Source organism: Anopheles merus, chromosome 2L (assembly GCF_017562075.2).
Source record: "Anopheles merus strain MAF chromosome 2L, AmerM5.1, whole genome shotgun sequence".
NCBI lineage: Eukaryota > Metazoa > Arthropoda > Insecta > Diptera > Culicidae > Anopheles > Anopheles merus.
Window position 1 is genome coordinate 22,633,223 of NC_054083.1, and position 22,785 is coordinate 22,656,007.

General features: G+C 41.3%; 1 protein-coding gene across 1 annotated transcript; it reads right to left on the minus strand.

Moving 5' to 3' along the window:
- Nucleotides 1-11,677, minus strand: LOC121592920. Its single transcript, XM_041914830.1, has 4 exons — nucleotides 11,596-11,677; nucleotides 4,594-5,278; nucleotides 1,171-1,518; nucleotides 1-1,098 (listed from the first exon to the last, which is right to left on the minus strand). Exons 3-4 carry the CDS (start codon nucleotides 1,307-1,309, stop codon nucleotides 542-544), a joined length of 696 nt encoding a protein of 231 aa, XP_041770764.1. The 5' UTR covers nucleotides 1,310-1,518; nucleotides 4,594-5,278; nucleotides 11,596-11,677; the 3' UTR covers nucleotides 1-541.
- Between the last annotated feature and the right edge of the window lie 11,108 nt (nucleotides 11,678-22,785).

Sequence of the window (22,785 nt, forward strand, 5' to 3'; positions counted from 1 at the left end):
TCGTTGTGTGTTTTTATTAGATTTTTTACATTATTTTCAACCTCTAAAACGCTTTGAACGCGTTAGCACGGCTTCGTTGGGTTTGTTTTAGAAGATGGCTGATGCAAAGCCCGGCACGTGTCTTGTATTTTGTTCCCCTTGATTTCCCTTGGTTTCGCTCGAGTAAGGATGGCCTTGAAATCTTTCTATCTCACCCGTTCAACTTAAAGTTTAATCAGATCCTAAGTAAGCAGTACCTCGAGCTAATTGAGACCAGCTCTCCCGCACTTAAAAAAAAAAAACAATGGAATTAAATACTATAGTACAGAGCGTTTGGAAGGAAGGCAAATGCGTAGGGCCGAGTTTCACTGGGCTGGTTTCGATAAAACACAGAAAATAGCCCTACGTTTGCACCCCGTTCGTAACGTGCAATAAATGGGCCAGTAAGGTCGACGGCCCCAGGGTTGGTGTAGGATTTTTTGGCATCGCTAGATCCATGAGTGGCAGATTTGTGTGGTTGGAAGGAGTAAGTGTTGCCTCCTTCTCGGCTTACCCCCTTACCCTATCGTCCATTTCGATTCAGCTGACGCCACTGTGCATAGATCTGATCCAGCTTGTCCCGATCGGAGATGAGAACTTTCGGGTAGAGCTGCTCGTTCTTATCGACCGTAGACGTCGCCGCTTGGACATAGATTGGATCCGCCACAGTGTCACCCCGCGAGCGGTGGTAGCTGTTGAGAACCGTCGGTGGTCCATAGCTCGGGAAAACGCTCGGCGCAGTGTGATGCAGTGCCGATGGTGGTGCATGCTCGTACTCTAGCGGAACACTGCCGTGCTGAATGAGGCCACCGTCGTTGTGGATGTGCACGTGAATGTTCTTGTCGGACCAGCCGGCACCGTATCCACCGTGCTGGTCGTACGTGTGTTTGGATTTGAAGAACGCGATCACCTTCGCCATGGCCAGCCCAATGTTGATCATCAGAATTGACACGCCGACGAACAGTGTCTTGAGGCTGATCGCGACCAGGAAGGCGAGCAGTGTCTTCATCACGCCCAGGAAAAACATCACCGGAACGATCATTGCCTGCAGTCGTCTGATACGCCCGAATGTCCGAGACTCTGAAAACACATAAAACACACGTTGAGAGATGGCTGAAGAGTGGATTGGATTGGGCTGCTCTGAGTACTTACCAGCGATTTCAGTTCCAGAGTGACGTTCTTCCGTCGAAAGACTAGCGGCTTCGGCAGTGATCGTTAGGGTGATCATTAGTAGTAGAAAGGTCGTGGTGGACCATCTTCGAGTTATCGTGTGAGACATTCTTTTCTGCATTGTGGATTGCTAATTACGTTGCTCGATAACCTCTTCACGATCATACAGGATGGTCGAGATCTTGGTAAAACACCTAAGGGACTCACAATCTTGCCGCCCAATCAAATCAAGTCAATGATCTTGCCACCGTCACTATCAACTGCCGACTGATCTGCCTGTCGATCAGCTACGAACGTTGACGGCTGTCCCGCGTGCAGCTTCTGGGCGTGCTGCAAAAGGAAACGAAATGAAAGTATTGTGATGTGAGAAAGGAATCGACAGCATCTACTGTTCAAACCACAACCACGTTAACGGGCCAAAGAAAGTGCGCTAGAATCAAGAGCAATGTCGGATCGATCGATTGTGGCGTTGTTTTCATTGATGATCCAGTTGTAAATTTGCTGTCTGCTGTGCACAGTGCAGATCGGGGGGAAGCGGTGTGGGTGTGGTTTTTTGTTTTGCGTGTGGCGTCTCGTTTTGCTCGAAAGTTCTCTTCGCCGCTGCCATCCCCATGGTGAATGTGAATGATGCATTTTGGCGAGGGAGAGATTTCGGTCGGTTCGTGTTCGGATTGCAATATGAGTGAAAGTAACCGTGCCGGGCTGAACTGAATTCAGGTGTGGTTGTGTGTTGTTGTGGTGTTTTACATGATTTTAGCCATGCCAGCAAGTTGCAGTTGGTTGCAGACAATTACCAGTCTCCTGATGCATTCTTTTACCCAGCATACATCAAATGGTTGATGTTTGATGGCCGGTGAATGATTTTACGGCTCATGTGCGTTGAAGTATGTGAGTATGCGTGTGCAGTACAAAGCGGAGAAGAAGGTGTTAATATGGCTGTCGGTAAGGTACTAATTTTGGAGATAGTTTTGCCGATTATATCTGAATTTAATGCATATATCTAAGAGTCCTGTTGAAGTCTAATTGTTTGCTATTGACGTATTTAGTTTCTTAAGCGTACCTTGAATATATTTTCAGTAAGGGAGCATGGGTACAAGACCCGAATAGACCGTGCCCCCATACGTAGGACTGACTATCCTGCTATGGTAACAATAAGTCACTGAAAGCCAAGCTCACTTCACTAGTGGGTACAGGCAGGCCTTGACCGACAGCGGTTATTGTGCCAAAGAAGAAGAAGAAGAAGAGAGCAGTGGTTTATTCTCCTTTCCTTACAATTCCTACTCTGTAAGTCCTTTTTGATTACCTTTCACTTTATAATTTCGGGTGAAATCGAAAGCAAATTACCAGCTATACTTTTACTCTACTTGAAGAGATAATTTAGAAACAAATTCTGAAAATTCGGCCACGCATATTCCACAGCAAAGAAATCGTTTCAACGCAGCTTGTTCCATTTAAAGTGTTTCCAAACAGTGACCTTTCCTTCGCTCGCTATCTTAAACAGAAACATTTCACCGGTGACCACTTAAACCATTAAGCCATAATGCCCTCCAGTTTGAGGGTGCTCCAGTTAAGACAGTCCCCAGAAGGCCCAAAAAACAAACGGAAAAATGTAAACACCTGTACACATTTCCGGGCATCGGGGGGAAGTGGCAAATGGCTGTAAAATTATGTGCACCATCCGGTTGACCGGCCATTCATCCACATAAACATACCACTGTTCGATAAATAGCTCAACCAGTACGTGGGGGCATTTGAAAGTGAAAAGAAATCGTTCACGCGGGCAAATGTTGGCTCACCCCGTCACTTGCTTTGAGTCCACCGCACCGCGAGGGCTAGTGACAAAGGTCGAAACATTACTCCGGACACCTCACTCCGTGTGGACGGTGTCAGCTGAGCGGCAGGAGAAATGAATGGGGCTTTTTACCCTTTGCTTCTTTCTCCCGGTTAAACGGTTTAGAGCCGTAACGCCGAGCAGAATGTAAATCGTTGTGAAATCGAAACTCCCTTTGATGTACAGATGATGACGACGACGTCGAGGGAGGTTTTGATGATGGTGGTTTAGTGACAAGGAATGCATAGCGAATCATGTCGATTGCAATGTTGATGGTTGATGTGTATATTTTCTTCGCTCGATTGTTTGATCAATGCGGGTGTGGTTCATGTCGTGGTTCAATTCAAAATGTCCAATGTGTGATGTGGACTCAAAGGGTATCGAATTGAAGGAAGGAATAGAGCTGTTTTTTTTGCTTTCGTCCAGCTGATCGATGTAAGTAATGTGTACAATCACATGAGATGACTATAATGACGAGATGATGATGTCTTTTTCAGTGAAAATAATTGGTAGCCATGGTTTAGAAAAGAATCATAAAATACCGCACTAACATATACGATCAAGTCAGATCCTTATCTATGGATGTAATATATTTTTCATCAAACTTTTTTGTTTTTCAAACAACATTTGCTCCATTTATCTGTCATTTCTACATGAATAAGGTTCATAATCATAAATATTAACTCCATGCTTCATTCATTCATTCAATGTTTTGTAAAACAGTCCTCCAATCACTGCAAAGGTCCAAATCCCTTTCCCTCTGAACGTTGTTAACGTTTAAAACCCTCCCGAAATTCGAAATTCAACAGCAAATCCAAGCTGATTTATGCTTCCGGAGCTTCCAAATCGATGAATCGTGTCAGATTACGGCTCCCCTTAAACGATTTTCCCATCAAATCGATATCGACTTCGATACCCCAATTCGATCGGTTCTATCACAACCCGGGGAACGAAACGGTACAAAGGTTTATGGGCTGATCGATACCCTTTGGGCGTGTTATGCAATTTAATCGATCGACCGTTATCTAATAATGAAGAGTGGGCTTGATATTCTTGAGCATCGGTTTTATAATCGTTCGATCGATTGACCGGTTTACGATTAGAAGGGATTGTTCTGTCGCTGTTCGTATTGGTGCTTAATTAACGGTGGAACTGAATACTTAATCACTTCTTGTGGGTCAACATGGTGAGATGGCACAGTTTATTGCTTAGCTTTTGTTTAGTGGTGGTTTGTGGCATAAAATTATCATTTGTAAATTAACATTTTAACACTGGTATTCGCACTTTTTAGCTAATCGTGCTTGTACTAATTTAACTTCGTGTTCCAATTTGAGAGTGTTAATTTCAGATTTAAGTACATCACAAAATAATTCTTATGAGTTCACTTATTCACTTCTTCAAAATCCTCTACACAGAAACGGCTTTACGGAAATCACAAACTTGTGTTAGCTTGTTTTTTACTTTTTGCAATTCAACACCATTTCTAAGTGATCTTTCTTTGTGTCCGATGTATCATCAATATGTTGATGCGATCGCGATCGAACGTTGAATTGACAATGTTAACTTTTACTCACCGAACTTGGTGTGCCAATTCCACCGGAATCAGGAAGAAACGTATGCTTTTCGGGAACGGGAGCGATCGTTTCTCCTCACGTTTGTAAACTAACCGCTAATACTGAGCAATCACGCTGATAACCAGTTTCTTCATCCCAACGCGTTGTGCGTGTCGAAAACAAACATTCAAGAACCACTACCAACGGTGACGCCGAATAGTACGATTTTGGGGACAAACTGCACCCGACCCGGACGTCGTCGCAAAACCAAACCGCCCGAATACTGAACACTTACTGAGCGAACGCGAACTTCGTCTCGAACATGGTCCGATCTTCGCCGGCGCCTTTTCTTTACACCTTTTACACCACCGCACCGGCAGTCACCATTTCTCTCGGGCCTACGATACTGCCCGTCTTCCATTGGTTTCGGTGAGTGTCTGTGGTTGGTTTACTTTCTTTGAGAGCCACAGCCGGCCCGCGTTGAGTTCCGCGAGGGAAGCTGGACTCGTGAAAGCATTTCCAGTTGGTGGCACGTGCGCTGGGAGTTGAGTTGTCTTGATGCAGGCGTGGAACGTTTTGGTACGTGCTTTGTGTTCCGATGGTGAGTGTGTTGAGGTTTGGCTTGAGTTACCAACGTGAAGGTGGTGCGCTGTGGACGAATGAGGGAGTTGACTTTCTCCAAAGATGCGTTATGGGCACGATCCACCTAGAGTAAATTGAGAGTTGAAAGAGACCCACTTGAGATTTAAATCTTGGTTTAGAATTGATTCAAGAAAAAGGAAGAAAATACACTATTTAAAGCTGATGTTCAGGTATATTAGAGCTTCAGATATATCTTGCAATCTTCGTTTATTCGGAGAAATAATTATGAAAAAAAATATATCAGTAGGATTGTGGATCCTATTCGTTAATACAATTTTAAATTAGATCTTGGAGTGTGCTGAAGCATTACACATCATTCTTGATATCTTCAACCGGATGTCACTCTGTAACACTTACATAAACTATTAGTGTCTTTAATTAGATGAGTTCCAAAACAATACTACTCTAAACTAATTAATTAGATGTGTTGGAGTTGATCCATTGATTTGAATACTTGAATCAAATGATCTGTCAAAGATCACATGTAGCTGTGATCACAGATGTTTACGCATCTTTGATAACAATACTTTTCTTCCATTTCAGTTATTAAATTTTCATCATCAGCTGGGCTAATTGAAAAAATATTCAGCTGAGCTAGTTGCTTGCGTTGTTTGCGTTTTTCCAACTGAGAAAATCTTCCCAACTACGCTTTGATCTACTCTCGGTCAGCCGCCAAGAAGCTTACTCTCACTCTCACGACACGCAAAACATTACCGGAACGATGAGATTCATGTTTGCAATATTTATATGTTTTTTTCATCCCCAATCCTGCGACAGCTTTTCATCTTGCCTTCCCTTCCCTCGTAACCTACATACGAAGTTATACCGTTCCATTATCGGACGGTGTATAATTCAAGATGATCGCACCGAAGCGGACCCGAAGAGTGAGAGAAATCTGCTCAGCTGCTTGAGCAAAAACGGAATCCCTCGATCCAGTTAACACAACCCTCTAGGGCTCTCGTTCTCTCTCGTTCAAATGTGTCTCTAGTTGGCTCAGAATTACGTCAAGGTGTGAGTCTATTGCAGAGGTCGGATTACAGCACGATTTTCCAACGATGGTCGTTGAAATGGTTCCATTCCCACCGGAAACGGTCCCTCAAGGAAGGTAGACGCTTTCTGCGCTTGCTTAAGCGAGTAGCACTTTGGTGGGCAACGAGTTGGAACTGTTGGGAATCGAGGCAATAGCGTTACATCGTATAACAGTTTAGCCGTTTGCTAATAGTTTAATCGGTGAAGTAATCGGCAACAAATCAACGACCGAAAATCTGGATACATCGACGTATGATGAAACGACGTTAAATGACGATCGAACACTTAATCTTGTCGCAAAAAGTGACTCGTGACGAATGTGAATGTAGCAAAATAGAAGGAATCCGAATGCCTTCCGTTTGTTGCCGGATGTCGGAAGTGGATCGTGGATCGAACAGCGAATGATCGATCACTTTCCCTTCGGTTTGGCACTTTTACTTGAACCGCGCTCGATCGAGATCGAAACCGGTGAAGTGCAGTGGATGAGATAATCGGTTGTTAATTGTGTTGGCTAAGGCAAGTACGCTAATTGCGGGAAAGGTAGGTTCAAAGGTTTCACTTTCAGCCGGCTGTTTCGGTGTCGATTCGCTAATAGATGCGTGGCGGGTATTTAGGTTAGGCCGTTGTTTCGTCTGCCAAATGTGTGTTATTATTGCCCGGTGGCTCTTTGCTCGTCTCTCGTGCGCTTGAAATGAGTTCGCCACACGCGTGTCGAACAGCCGATCGCTCACGCTAGCCGCGGACGGAACGAAAGTACATTATTGGGCGGTTCCTATTTCCCTTGCTTTATTGTTGTTTTCTATGCTTTGTTTTTTTTTCCTGTTTTAGTGTCTTGGCTCCTTTCGTACAGACAATGACGCGTCGAGGGCATGTTTTAAAGATGAGTAGCTACCGGCAGGCGATTAAAAAGTTTAACAACAAGTGCACACGAAACATGTAAGTGAGATGAATGAATGAATGTGATTAACCAATTAGATCACTGAACCACCCATTTCGGTGAGATGATGTTAGAGTATGTTTCGGGAGAAGGTGGAGAAGCGTTTGGGCTGGCATAAATGAAACAGCATAACTCTTTGGTGCAATAATCGCGAGCGCCCTGAATAAGGGTGGGTAAGAAATTAAGCTACGAGGTCAATCAAAGTGTTGTCTGTGGGTCACCCGGATGAAACTGGTTAATATGTAAAAGCGTTGTAATGAATTATGCTACAAACAATGCTGTGCTGCTGGGAAAGTTATATATTTAGTTTCGTCATGACTTCTGCCGACACAGTTTAGGAGTAAGTTTTAGGTTAGATTGGACGTAAAAGATTCGTGTGTTTTTGCATGCATTGAAGCGAAAACTAGGAATGCATTAATTTTGTATAGAGTAAATAACAAAAAATACTTTTAAATGAAGTAATCAAGTTTCTTGATAATAAATAAATATTCAAAAAATTAACTTTGATGAATTCAATTGGTTTTTTTATTCTTTGTTTTTCACTTATATTCAATCCTATGCCGAATTATTTGATATGTAATTGTGTATGGCTCATATTAATTAGTATTTTATTATTAAAAAAATAAATCAAACCTGATAACACGTGACCTAGATATCAAAAACTCATTTCAAGCTCGTCACTTTTACCATTTATACTAATTAACGCATCCTATCGATGTTTTTACAGCATCGTTCATTAATCTAGTTTATTTAATATCAATCTCGCAGTAACTGGAACGTAAACTTTCCGTGCTACCCTTAGCATCGCTTTTTTGGTCAACACCGAGCAGCGGCTTGCTTGCCGGCTTCATCATAAACCAAAACGTCTAATCATGACGCGCGTACACTCACGCATCTAAAGCGATGTTGTGTTCCAATCTGCGTTTAGCACACCACACTGTACACGCACATACACGCACCGGTTCACCGATAAGTGTTAGTGTGTGTTTGGTTTTTATGGCGTAGCGTCTTGGCCCCAAAATTGCTCTAATGAGCGGTTAGCCAAAGTTTCAAGTTCACGTTCAAGTTCTTTACCACATGACGGTCGGAGGTTTCTGAGTGCTAACGATCTCTGCGATGGGTAGGTTCGGTCATGCTGAACAGCTGTCAGTTTGGACAGGGAATATCATACGCAATGTTATAATAATAGTAAATTTACTTTAAATTGTAGTGTTTTTGGGGTGAAATTGATAAGAAAATGTAAGACCTAACAAACACTTAATAGAATAGAAAAGATAATGGTAGAAACATATATGCGATCGATGACGTCAGTTCGATGCCAACGAAGAAAAGTACGCGTGTGTGAACCGGTTGCTCAGTTTCGGTGGTGCGTCTCACAAAACTCGAATTTTGTGGGAATTCCCAACCACAAGAGATTGAATTTTAAAGAAAGAACAGGTTTTTGTTAACAGCATATCAGATCTTTTTTGCATAAAGTTGAACATTTCCTCGAGGCAGGTATACATTTTAGGTCACCAAGTGGCACGTGCTTGCCATTGTGTGTTTAATGAGGATAATTTCTAACACTGAATTACAATGAGTTTCTAACAAAACGAACTAAATAACATAATTAAATGTCGTTAAGGGAGCTTTATAAGTATTTTGCATAGCAATAAAATAACTCTAAAACCTGAACGAATTTGCCCAAGCCTTAATTAAGTTAAATGCAACTTAAAAGCATAAAAATTAAATCGTTAGAAAACCAAACCCGCTATCGGCTATTTTCAACCATTATTCAACACCATAAGTATCAAAGGTTCGCGGTATCGGTATAGTTCACTCGACGATCACCACAGTCAGCTGACGGGTCCGAACTGGTTGACCTTCGCCGGAAAACATTCGGTGACATTGGCATCGTGAAACGGGCTTATCACGCGTGAACCAAGCTACGGTATACAATTTTTCGGCCTTCCATGAAGGTGAACTAAGAAACTGCGGCGAGCGATCGTGATTGTAGGCGATGCATCTTGTCGCTGTGATATCCGTTGGAAGTGAGGGTGGCCTTTGTTATGTTTTAATTAAATCGGGCAGGGTTTGAGGAAACCGTTTGTGTGTAAACTGGACCATAAAAGCAGTGTTTAAATTGCAATTAAAGGTGGAATTTTCAATTCGAACGGTTTGGTAAAATGTGAAGGGAGTTGGTTCATAAGCATGTCGTAAAAGGTTGAAGGGAATTTCAGCGTAAGCAAGGGCGTTTACAGATAACTCATAAATATTCACAGGAGGTGGTGACTAATAACAAATGCAGCAATCATAGTTCATACATGAGAATATTGGAAACAAAGACAAAGAATTTTCAGGAAAAAATAAAACACGATTGGAACGATACTTAAACTACATACCAAACACATTTTTGTTCCCGATAAGAAATCGTGATCATTTCGAGAGTGTCATTACTAAGAATAGTTAAACATCAAGCAATTTCCAAAAGAGGCAGCTATAAGTGTCGAGGAAAAATATAAAGGAGGTGACACATTAACATCCACTGCCAGCCTAAAACTCACGAAGTCATACAAAAATCGAAAAAAAAGTCCAGGCGGGCCGGGTGCGCGTTCACTCCCCGTCCAGATAATTCTTTTCAGATCAGATAGCGGAGCTGAGAATTGTGCTGCGCTTATCGACAGGTGGAGTAAGTGAGGTAGTGTCTTCAGTTTAATTACTCCATTTATTTCCTTCTTTATTGAGATTGGAGGCTCTCTTCGGCTTAGAACTTGGAAGAGGGCAGGATGTGGATTTTAGTGTACCTCCATAAGAAGCGTGTGTTTCACAAGTGTGAGGTGTATTGATGAATTTGTTCTTGCATGCATTCTTGATCTACTTGCTGATGAAGACAAAAAATTAGTATTGCAAAATTAGTTGCCACTTGGAGGTGTTTTGTATGGTTGTGATGCATGTAATCCCTATATACCTGCACTTTTATTGACCTGAAACCAATGATTTCACTTTTTATCAAAATGTATGAAAAAGAGCCTCCCGCATAACAAGTGAGTCCTTGGAACAGCATAAACTCGATATGAGGGGTTTCACATTATTCTTATTTTAAAATTACTTATCTTGTTCAATTTTGATAGATTTAAATATTTGCGGAAATCCTTAAGACTAAGATTCTTAGGACTCAAGGACTAGGATAGCATAGGAATTAGCCATTTTAATGAACATTTGTTAATAATTATCATATTGAATTATATTAGATATCTATCTAGATAATTATATTGAAAAGGAAAATACTTTGAACATGAAAATGTTTTGTAATAGGACAGACTCACAAACATTTAATAAATTGATTGATTTTCATTTTTTTAAATAATCAACCGAAAAATACCAAAATAAACGAAGTAATTTAGTAGATATATTAAAAAGAAAATTGATTCAATAATTAAAATGTCTACAAATATGATAGATTTTGAATTTTAATCAATACAGAAAAGCAGTCCCTTCTTAATTAGAAACTGAATTTGTACACTCTAGAATCCTTGATAAGAAAATATTATTTATTGAAAAAAGTGTAATATGTCTAAAAAAATTTTAAAATTAAACAAATATCCAAAAAGTCTAATATTGGCCCCAACTATATTTTAGGCCAGAAAGCTTAAATTTTGAGCCTGTCAGTGGAATTTAACCTGTTGTATTAATTTAACCCATGACGGGCATGTCGTCATGGGTTCAAGCCCCAAATAGACCGTGCCGCCATACGTAGGACTGACTATCCTGCTATGGGGGGAAATTAATAAGTCACTGAAAGCCAACCCCACAAGTGGGTTGGTAGGCCTTGACCGGCATCGGTTGTTGAGCCAAAGAAGAAGATTAATTTAACCATAGCGATCAGCCACATTGATCTTCAGAATGTGTGTAAAAACAAAGGTGCATTTTAAAATCTTTTTTTTTGTTATTTTTAAATGGGTTAATAGTACTTTCAATAAATTTAAAAATATCGAATGGAAATCAACGATTTTTAACATTTCTTGACCAAATATTTATGCTTCAGCAAAATAAAAATAAATCAAAGATTCATGAGCCAACCGGGTTGATCCTGCCATGAATCGGCGTTTGTTCAAATATTTTTCAGACTGAATTCATCTAGGCTTAAACACTAAGGCTAGTTTGGTGTGTGTGTTTGTATAGAATGTCGACATGATTTCAGACGCCAAGTGTCAAACTCCATGTAAAACTGGTTTGAAACGTAAAACATCCCATTGATTGAATTATTTTTTTAAAATATTTATTTAGTATTTAATAAACAAATGGATAGCTGAAGGATAGCTTTAAACAAAGTTGTAGAATTATGATAAAAAACCCAAATAAAAGCGCTCAAATGTCCATCCAGGATATAATGATGCACTCGGTGTTCCTTGGTATTCGTGTGTGTCCAGACTTACCTGGTTCGTGGTCGGAAATTCCTTCGTCCTGAATCACCGCAGCGTCATGCGGCTTAGCTTTCGTTTGCATGACGAAGCGTTCAATTCAACCGTACTCCACACTATACTTGCAGCTGGCAAATCATTGGGCAAACAGTTTTACTACACCGTTGTACTAGCAGATTTCACCTAACCTCTGACAGGCTATGTCTGGTTTGCAGAAACTGTACAGACAAAGCCTAGAAGAGGCTAGATTAGCTCTGTTACTGGTGTGTTGGGCATCTCCAAAGGCGTTACAGAACCGTTACTCACAAGCAGTGTTTGCAAACACTTTCCGTGACCGAGTACTGTTTCCATTTGGGCCTTTCGTTCTATATGCGCGACTTGAAAATTTTGACCAATTCACCGCCGGAAAAAAAAGAAATGCTACTTTTGGAATATTCAAAAAGGGAAGCAAGTGGGACAGCGAGCAAAAACGTATTACGAAGAAATAAAGAAAGAAAACATCCTTCTCGTAGATGCTACAGCGTCAATCCCCATTCGGGGAAGGGGAATTGGCGCATTCACGACGTTGGTACGCCTTCGCCTTTTGGTTGCGTGGAACCCGGCGCGGGTACGTATCGCGTATCGTATGGCAGCAGAATTTCGTGTGGTCTGTGACTTTTCTTTTTGCTCCCCAGCATTGAAGACGTCGCTTTCGAAACCGTCGCCCGGCGGTGGCCGTCATGGCCATTTGGTTTTTTGGTTAGTATTCCTGCCGCGCGCGTCAAGTTCGCGCCGGGCCGTTTGCGTCGAGGAATGACGACAACGACGAATACGAACGGTTTGATAGCAAACGTCGCGTATGGTGGGGACACAGTTAGCTAGCCATACATGTATGAGATACTTACTAGCTTGATAAACCTTTTTTTGTAAAATTTGAAACGATTTAAGATTTTTGTTCAAAAACTATCTTTCTTATTTTATGATTGATGAGTTTATCAGCTATTCGTTTTACTGTCTGTCTTCAACGATCCACACCTTATACAACACTTGCTTGCTGAGCTGACGGTAACACTGTATCACCCGACCTAGACCTAGTCGGTCTCAGGGTCAACCGAACCGACCGAACGACCGACAGACTCGTCTTCAACTATTCACCCTGCTGCTTGTTTACCGGTGTGTTTATTTCGAACGATAATGAAATGCGTCTTCTTGTTTACGGCGAAGGAAGTGTACAGCTGTGCGCCAAACTCGCCGAAACGAAACGGTCTTCTTTCACACGCACCACCGAATATTTCTGTTCGTAATTGTTTGTTAGCAGGTGACGATAGTGGCCACCATTACCGAAGGGTGAAAAACACCTGTGTCAATAGTAGCTCCGTACTGTTGGCCGCAAGGCCGTTGTGTAGTAGAATGAGTCGCACACGGTGTCACATAATATGTTACTGTTCCTCAACAGTTTTTTGACTTGATTTTTTACACTATTAACGATCACTTCTATAATGTTTCACAAGTTCCTGTACTTTGAACGCTTGAGCTGAACTTTGGATGGAAGCAGTCTCACATGGACACAACGCACACCGCACAACACTCGCACAAGAACCGTACCACGCAAGAAATGCGTCCGCGCGCGACGAAAACTGACGTTAGAGTGGAATTTTGCAGTGTTTGAAAGCCGGTCTTATTGAAAAATTTCGACCTTGTCCGGGCGCTTAAGCAAAACCCGGCACAGTGTGTAGGACTGGATTGGGTGAAGGGGAAAGCGTATGAGTGAGCGGGGAGGGGTGATGGAGGGGGACAGCTCACGATCGCAGCTCGCGACTCGCGATCGGCTTTACTTTTTTTGCTGCTGCTGCTGCTTGTCCCTGCCAACCAATGCGTGCGATTCGGATCCAAGATCTTTCTTCCTTCGTGTGCCCCGTTTATGATTCGACTTCGGGTCGGAATTGACAAGTGTATGCATGTGTATGGGTGTGTGTGGTAGTGCATCATCCAGAACGAGAAATAGCAACAAGCAAGCAACGAAAAAAGTACAAAAAAAAGGTTAGAAGTGATGGAGAGACTTTCGTCCCTATCCAAGTCCTCCCCCCAAATTTCTTCCTCCTCTTGGAACTTTTCTCTAAAAAAAAAAACGGGGATTGACTTCAAACAAGGAAGGTACGGGGGCGCGGTCTTTGCCGCTGTGGTGCGATAGGGGGTTTGCGTTTCTTCGTTCGTTTCTATTCCGTACATGCTGCTCGGTCGGCACCAATCTTTGGCAACCAGAACGCTACGGGGTGGTTGTGCGGTTCTGCTTTTTTTACTTCAGTTTCGGTTTGCTGTGCACCCGGTCGTTCTCTTCTTTTTGATACTCGACTCACTCGTTTTGGGGCTCATGCTGGCAGGGAGGGACGCATTTTTTTATTGGGCCGAACGTACACCAGTGTGAGTGAGTGTGTCTGAGTCAAAGTTTGGCAAATTTAAACTCTTTTTGCTCAACCGCTTTCGGCGCATTCTACTCAACTGCGCCGGGGTTTGGAGAGACTCTCCGCGCCCTCGGCTTTCGTGTTGTCTATTATTTGCTTTTCGGGTCGTGGTTCGTTTGGCGTTTTGGTGTCTGATGAAGTGCAGTGCAGAAAGAGGAAGATAGAGCGATGGGGCTAGAAACTGGGTGGGGAGAGTATGCCGCCTTTTTTTTGTTGATCGTGTTGCACTTTTTAAATGAGCCGGTCGGGCAACCTCCGCCACCCACTTGAATGCTGCGCTTGCGACTGGAAAAGGTACAGGCGGTACTGGTGGAGTAGGTGCAGAGTAAAAATGTTCCGCGCACCGGAAGGTCGTATAAGTGCAAGAATGCTATAGCTGAACAACACAGTTTTTTTTCGGAATATTGTATTAGGGCACTTCTGCATTTTTTAAATAAATTATAAGAATAGTTAAAAAAGGATGTGATGTAAGTTAAAATAGGTTTGATTGTTACAGCTTTTTTTAATTTTTATTTTATTTTAATATTTTTTTAGAACTTTTATGGAACTCATTATAAAACCACATGTCAAACTAGTCTCATATTTGTAGTCTAGAAGTATGAAAATAACATAAACCATTCTTTTCGTACCTGAGAAAGTTAGCTGATTGTTTTTTGATTTTTTAGTGTTAAATCAATAACAATAATATCAATAAACAATAATATGTAAAACTACATTTCACATTGGAATAAAAGAATGATAAGGCTGAAACCCCCGAAAAAAACATATCTATTTTGTAACGCATAATTGTTTGCAAAAAATTGTCAAAATTAAATACTTTGGAACGGTCAAAAAGGCTTGAAAAAAATATATCTTGATAGATCATTAGAAATTTCAGAAATTTACAAATCTCCAAATTCTTACTCTTTGCTATAAGACAATTCTAAAGTGATCGATTTGAAGCAAGTTAGTGTAATAGTTGCTTTAAATTTATTTATTAGAATAATGAATCGGATAGAAAGAAACACTATCAACGATGTCACTCATTATTATTACACGATTTCATTGCATTTTCAGCCACCACTGTAGCCTGGCATCACCGCCGACCAGTTGCTCAACGCCAATTCCAGTATCGGCAAAAGCGGTCGGGTGACGATTCTTTGGCTTGGTGGTTTTTTGTTGTATACTCCCTGTTTTATTATTGCTTGTCTTTGCTTAAATTTGACCATTTGCTGGCGTACCGCTCGGAGCGGGATGACGTGAGCCTTTCCACTGGAGGGACGTTGCATTGGCAATGATTGGCCATTGCCTTTTTTTGCGCCCCGTTCTTGCAGCGGATTTTGTGTGAAGCCATCCCCATGAACGGTATGGTGATCGAAGGATTGAATGCTGCAATAAAATACATCCATAAATGTTGCCAAGAAACCCGAACGAGACAGGATGCTTTCTGCCGGCTAGGCTAGAGGGCACAGCATGCACAACCTGACTAGCAGTTTTATTATAGTTGGGGTATGGTTTTTTGTTTAGAAAATTTAGCAAAGGATAGAAATGATCGTAAAATTAGTTAAGCCGGAGTTTGCGTGATATACTTCACCGAACTGGAAATAAGAGAAAACGGGTTCAAGCATTTCGCCGAAGACGTAAATCATAGAACAGCCAAATGTCTAGAGATGGGACATTTGCGACCCACGACGATCATGACAGAACACGATCGGTTGCACGATGTCTGTGTGCTACATTGTGCTCCCTTTCCCATCTATGCCGCATGCCGATTGCATTTTGGGGGGTGAGTTTTGGGAAGGGTGCACACAACCCGGGCTCACACCAATACCAGGAAAAGCAATTTCGACTGCGCAAAAACGATGGGCAAAAACAACAAGCGGAGTAGCAGATTTTATTTTTATTTTCGCTACCAGCAACTCGCAACTCATGGATGGGTGGATGGGGGAGCCGGAGCAAAGCATGAAGCGCAATGGTGGAGGTGGTGGGAGGGGTGTCTGGAGTGTTTCGAGTTATTAAAAATGTATGCTAATGTGAGAGGAAGGTTTTTGAAAGAGATTTTGGTTGTATGTGTTGAGAATTCTTGGTGTTTTTTTTATTCGAACGATAATTGTTCGTTTTAAGACGGAAATGAAAGAGACGCCTATTGGAGAGTGCATCGCTTATGGGTGTGTGTTTGTGTTTTGGGGATGACAGCAAGGCGTTGAAGTGAATAGAAAAAAAGGTTTAAAATAAACCTTGCGATAAACCACACCAAATTTACGCTGGTGTGACGGCCTGTGCATGGTAGCAAGTGTTGCAAAGGTTGAAGAGCATGAGAGAGTCGTTAAAAGTCATGTTGTGAGCAGATTTGCAACCTTAAGCTCATTCTCATTTGCAGTTTTATGTACAAAAGAGAAGTAACAACTTGTACGGACTTTATCATCAGTTCTATGCAATTTTCATAAAATACTTTCTCAAGAGTAACAGCTTTTAGCACAAAAATGTAAGTAATACAACAAACAATATGTGATAAAAATCATGTAATATGTTTTAAAAATAAATGCGAAACCATTTCCAAGAAATTATTAACATATTTTATAATTAATGTGTTATAACAATTCAAAAATCAATTGTAAATTATCATGTTATCGAGCAATACATGATGTTTTTAAACAGCTCCCATCTCCTTGCCACACTCCACTTAAGCAAAACGTATAGTTATGATTTTCTATTATGCTTTATACCGATCGGTATCTGACCAATACAAATACACAAACCCTTAAAGCCTTCTTCAACCAAGAGCTGAGCTGAGCTCAACCATTTAGGCCCTCCCTCCTTCCGGATTGCTTTTGCAAGCGCCCGATACGGAGGCTTTTACTAATTGCAATTTAATGCCGCATGATACAGCCGATCGGCGACTGGAAACCTGGAAGAGCAGGCACCAACTCCTTTCCCTCCTCACATCACCATCTTCTCCTTTCGCTCGGCAACAAACTCGACACCATCCCATAATCAAACGGCAGCGGTGCAGCATCGTCCACGTCGAATGGCACGCACCCATCTTCCTGTGGTGATCGGATGGCTAAAGTAAAATTCTTCCTCCCTCTCTCTGTCTCTCTTTTTTTCTCCCTCTCTTCCTCCGTGGCTCAAAGGATTGCAAACCCTGGAGCTGGAAAGGAATTCGAAGGTGGTACACCCTTCATTCGGGATGCAACATAATGGTTAAGGATTTTCACGTTATTTATCTCTCTCTCCACCCCGAGCAGCGGTCAGCATCGTGTTCCAGCGGTCGATCGAGACACCGTGAAAAATGGTTTTTCGAAATCACATTAATCGACTTTTAAAAAGTGCAGCGTTTTAAAACCACTGGAAGGGAGAAAAGAAGTGGATGTAGAAGAAGGTGATAAAGAAGAAGGATGAGCTTAAATAGGAGATTTTTTTTAGCGAAACGCAAACATGAATGCACAACATTGTTTAGCTTTAGTTTAGTTTAGTAAGGTGATTAAATAAAAGCTATGAAAATCGATTTAATTTCTTTTTAAAATTTTCGTACTGCGGTTTGACTCTCTTGCTCTCTGTTTATGGGTGATTTTATTAGAAATCATTTTGTATTTACTTTTTATGAACAACACTTTCCTGTACGTAATGTTGTTTTCGCTTTTCTAACTGATGACACGTAACTTTCTGCATTTATGTCTTTTCTTTTCGCACTTATCTTTTTAAGGAAATATATTCACTTTCAATGCCTTTTCTAAGGCTCAAATTTGTAATCCGAGTTTAACTCAATCCATTCACGGAAGTACGAAACACGAATATGCCGAATAGGATAGTGCAAATCGCACAAAACGATAAGATTTCCAACACCAACCAACATCCGCCCGTTCTCGTCTTCAACCGTCAATGCTGATCCACTGTTCCGGCCACATAACGAACCACCTATGTACGTATCCGTACAGATGTGCTGGGCCGAAATGTTGTACAGCGGTTGTATTGCTTCGTGGCAGTCCGCATTCGACATCACTTGATTGCGCAGATATCGCAAGCCCTCGCCATTTAATCCACCGGTCGCAGTACCTTCCATCATTTCATAGGTGCGCGTGTCGGACAAACGCGGCAAACGGATAAGCTGCACATATTCGTTTAACGTCGCCGGATGATCCATATGAATTGTAGCGATATCGTTATGACCATACATCGGTGATGGCGGATGAATTCGGACTCCGTTCATCGAGATGTTAATGTGCTGCTCCCACTCGGTGTTGCCATTGAACAGTGAGCCCAAGATTGCGAAAGCATACTCGACGGAGTTATGATTTACACAGGCTGCCGTTGTTAGGATGTAAACGGGTGTGATTAACGATCCGGCACATGTATATACTCTGGTGGACGATTTGGTTTTGAATCGTAGTGCTGCATGGTACGGAAACTGTCCGGGGTACGCCAAATATCCATCGGTAGCAAGTGGACTGGGAGCGATTTTGGCTGATGGGCGTTCAACGGAATCTAGAACAACTCCGCTTATCACTGAAACACACAGGGCACTGAGCAGAATGGCTGCAACGGACACTTTCATATTGATATTGTACATCCTCAACATCACCTTTCGTTCGTTGGAATACTGGTTGGCGTCTGTTTTTATATCTATTTATTAGTACCTCCCAATCGATAACCAAGAAACACATTCGATTGATAACGCTTGTATTGCTGAGTCAAAGCGCTATCTGTATTTATCTGATAAATTGAATAAAAAATTCTGCAAAAGGGAAAAAAATAAAAAAAGGAAAATCTACAATAAAGATAATTAAAGGGCCTTTATCTATCTCTCATTCTCGCTGGCTTGCTCCCGAGAATGAGGTAGGTCGTCGTGACATAGCCTGGTCAACAATTATTCTTGAGGATGCTCGGTCCTTGGCTGCAACTACCCATCTATATAAACTTCCGAGCTTCAACAGGTTACGCTTCACCTGATACAGCCAACGAACTCATTCTTCCATCTTCTTGGTGGGATATGACTCCGGCAAACTCATAACATGCCCCAGCCATCGTATTTTGACGGCAAAAACGATACCATTCACAACCCCATCTGAAACTGTTAGGGACTTAGGCATTATATTAGACACGAAACTTTATTTAGACTAACAATTTGACGACGTAATTGCTAGGGCTAACAGGACTCTCGGACACAAAATTAGAAGTAGCAAAATGTTTCATGACCCTCTGTTTAAAATCACCTTACTGTTGCCTTGTTCGTCCTTTGATTGAGTACGCATCAGTAGCTTGGTTTCCGGAGCAAGTTACTAGAATTGAGAGGCTTGAGAGGATCCAGCGAAAATTTACCCGGGTAGCTATTAAGCGGCTTCCGTGGAGACATAACGACGTGCTACCAACTTATCATACGAGGTGTCAGTTGTTAGGGCTTGAAACTTTGGAAAAGAGAAGAATGGTTGCCCAAGGAATGTTTATGTTTAAACTATTAACTGGAAAAATCGATGCACCTCTATTTCTAAGTAATGTAAATTTTAATGTCCCTACTAGGCCTTTAAGAACTTGACAATTTTTAATAACTGATTTTAGTTATCGTCTTTTCAGTGCTAGGGATCCGTTGTTATTGATGTTTAAGAATTTTAATTTATTTTCAAATTTTGTAGCCCTATGCTTTAGTGTACCGAAATGTACTAGTGTCATACGAGACTGCATTACGTCTAATTTTAGGAACCCATAGTTTATAAGACATTAGTTTTAATTGTGTATGTAGGCCATGGAGGCTCGATACCTTATTAAATAAAATAAAATAAAATAAAATAATCTAACCCCTTCTGATGAAAAACTTCTAACATTATACTATTCATAACTGTTCTTATAACTTTTTATTTTATTTCAATAATATTATCGTTAAATACCATTTGAAAAGAAATAGATCCATTAACAACCCTGCCTGATAAGTTCAACAACATTGGTTGAAGCTCTATTTAACATGATAGACACTGAAGCATCATTCCAAATTTCCAATTCCAAATTTCTTTAAAAAACGATACATTAAATAGATTGCCGGGAAGTTTCCATACAACTTCATTAAAAAAAAGTTCTTTCCATCGTATATTTTTAGACTACGTTCCTTTTTGAAACAAATAAAACATTTTAGAATTGTTATATTTTTTCAGATCTCAAGTCTTTGAGTCGCAATAGTAGAGGACAGTGTGTTTTAAATGAGTTTGAAAACAGATGTTCAGTTTAGGGATGAAAGTATTGTATTACACTGTTTAGGATTTTTTTAGTTTCTTTGTGATGAGTCTCATCATACACTTTACTTACATACACAACACTGGTTACTACAAAGTGAATGAATCAAATATTTGTGAAATCTAGCTTATATTTATTTTTTCTCTGGATGGTGCAATTGCAAATGATTGATTTCTCATATTTCACGCCTTTCTAGAACTTCATAGCTCATAGCTTGGAACACTTTTTCTACAACTCAAATATGTAATCTGAATTCATCTGAATCCAGTCGCGGAAATAAGAAACTCGCATATGACGCGTAGGATAGTTAGAAGAGCACAGAAACAAATGATCGGCAAAGCCAATCAACACGCGGCCGTTCTGATCCTCCACCGTCAACGATGATCCAAATTCTCGATTGCAGAACACTCCACCGATTAAGGAATTCGTACAGATGTGCTGTGCAGTAATGATGTAAGCTGGTAGTATGTCTCGCTGGCAGTCTTCATTCGACATCACCTGATTGCGCAGATATTTTAAACCACCGACAAATTGGGCTCCAGATGCAGTGCCCTCCATCATCTCGTAGGTGCGCATGTCGGTTAGACGCGGCAAACGGATCGGTTGAACAAAACGGTTTAGCGTCGCTGGACAATCCAAATGTATCGTTGCAATATTGTTGAACTCATAGCTCGAATAGTGATATAACGGGTGAATATGGATTCCATCATCAGTGAAGTTGATGCGCTGCTCCCATTGCGTGTCACCGTTGAACAGTGATCCCAAGGTCACAAAGGCGTACTCGATGTCGTTTTCGTTTACCCAACGATATAGACATGCAGCCGTTGTTAGAACGTACTTGAGTGTAATCAGCGATCCAGCACAGGAATGCAAATAGCTGAGAGATATGGGCTTAATTAGCACCTCTGCGTGGTACGGAAACTGCCCAGGGAACGCCAAATATCCGTACGTAGAAAGTCTGTTTTCTTCTTCTTCGTTCCGAGACTGGTTCTTTGCAGTTTCTGTGACAGGTGAAATGTGATTTATGGGAATCTTCACTGGCGATCGTTCAACGTCATCTAAGACAACTCCACCGATCACTGAAACACATAGTACACAGAGCACAACTGCTGCAACAAACGATTTCATGTTGAAGATGTACACCCTGTTTATCACCTTTCGCTTGATGGACTAATGGTTTGTCAACTTTTTTGATCGATATATTAGTACACGGCTTGGGTCACTGCATTGATAATGTGTGTTTTACTGTGTCACAGTGCTATCTCTGTTCATCTGATAAACTCAATCAATAAAGATTATTTCGTAGGAAATCTGTAATAAAGCTAAATAAAGACCATTAATACGATTTTGTATCTGTACGTCACAGAAAACAGTAATTATCATTTTCTTTCCATAAAACGTCGATTGTCCTCTGTATTTATTGTTATACATTTCAAAGAAATTCTCGTGCTTAGATTTCAAATCTCAAATTTGACTTTGCTAGTTTACTTTCTTTATTAATAATTATTATTATTAAATCATTATTAGTCATTTAAATTCATTTTTTCTACCTTAATCTCCAAGTTTTTCTACAAATCCAATATATAATCGGAGTTCGTCTGAATCCAGTCGACGAAGTACGATACTCGAACATGGCGCGTAGGATACTTAGAAGAGCACCAAAACACATGATCGGCAATTCCAATCAAAAAGCGACCGTTCTCATCCTCCACCGTCAACGATGATCCATATTCTCTGAAGCAGAATACACCACCGATAAAGGAATTCGTACAAAGGTGCTGTACTGTAATTACGACGCCCGGTAGTATGTCCCGCTGGCAGTCTTCATTCGACATCACCTGATTGCGCAGATATTTCAGGCCACGGACAAAGCTGTCGCTGGTAGCAGTGCCCTCCATCATCTCGTAGGTGCGTATGTCGGTTAGGCGCGGCAAACGAATCGGTTGAACAAAACGGTTTAGCGTCGCTGGACAATTCAAACGTATCGTTGCAATATTGTACAACTCATAGCTCGGATAGCGATATAGCGGGTGTGTACGGATTCCATCATCTGTGAAGTTGATGCGCTGCTCCCAATTGCGTGTCACAGTTGAACAGTGATCCCAAGGTCACAAAGGAGTACTTGATGCCAAATTAATTAACCCAACGATATAGACATGCAGCCGTTGTTAGAACGTACTTGAGTGTAATCAGCGATCCAGCGCAGGTATGAACATAGCTGAGAGATATGGGTTTAATTAGCACTTCTGCGTGGTACGGAAACTGTCCCTCGAATGCTGAATATCCATAGCTATCAAGTCAATTGCCATCTTCTTGGATAGGTGAAATGTGATGTTTGGGATTTGTTACCGGCGATCGTTCAAAGTCATGATCTTCAACTCCACCGATCACTGAAACACATAGTACACAGATCACTGTTGCCGAAAAAGACATTCGCATAGTGAAGCTGTATATCTTCAATAACGAGTTACGCTTGCGATTTCAGGTTTGTTACTGTTTTTGACTTATTTATCGGTACACAGCTTAGATCGCCCTCAATTCTTTAATGGTGCATCATTAAAAG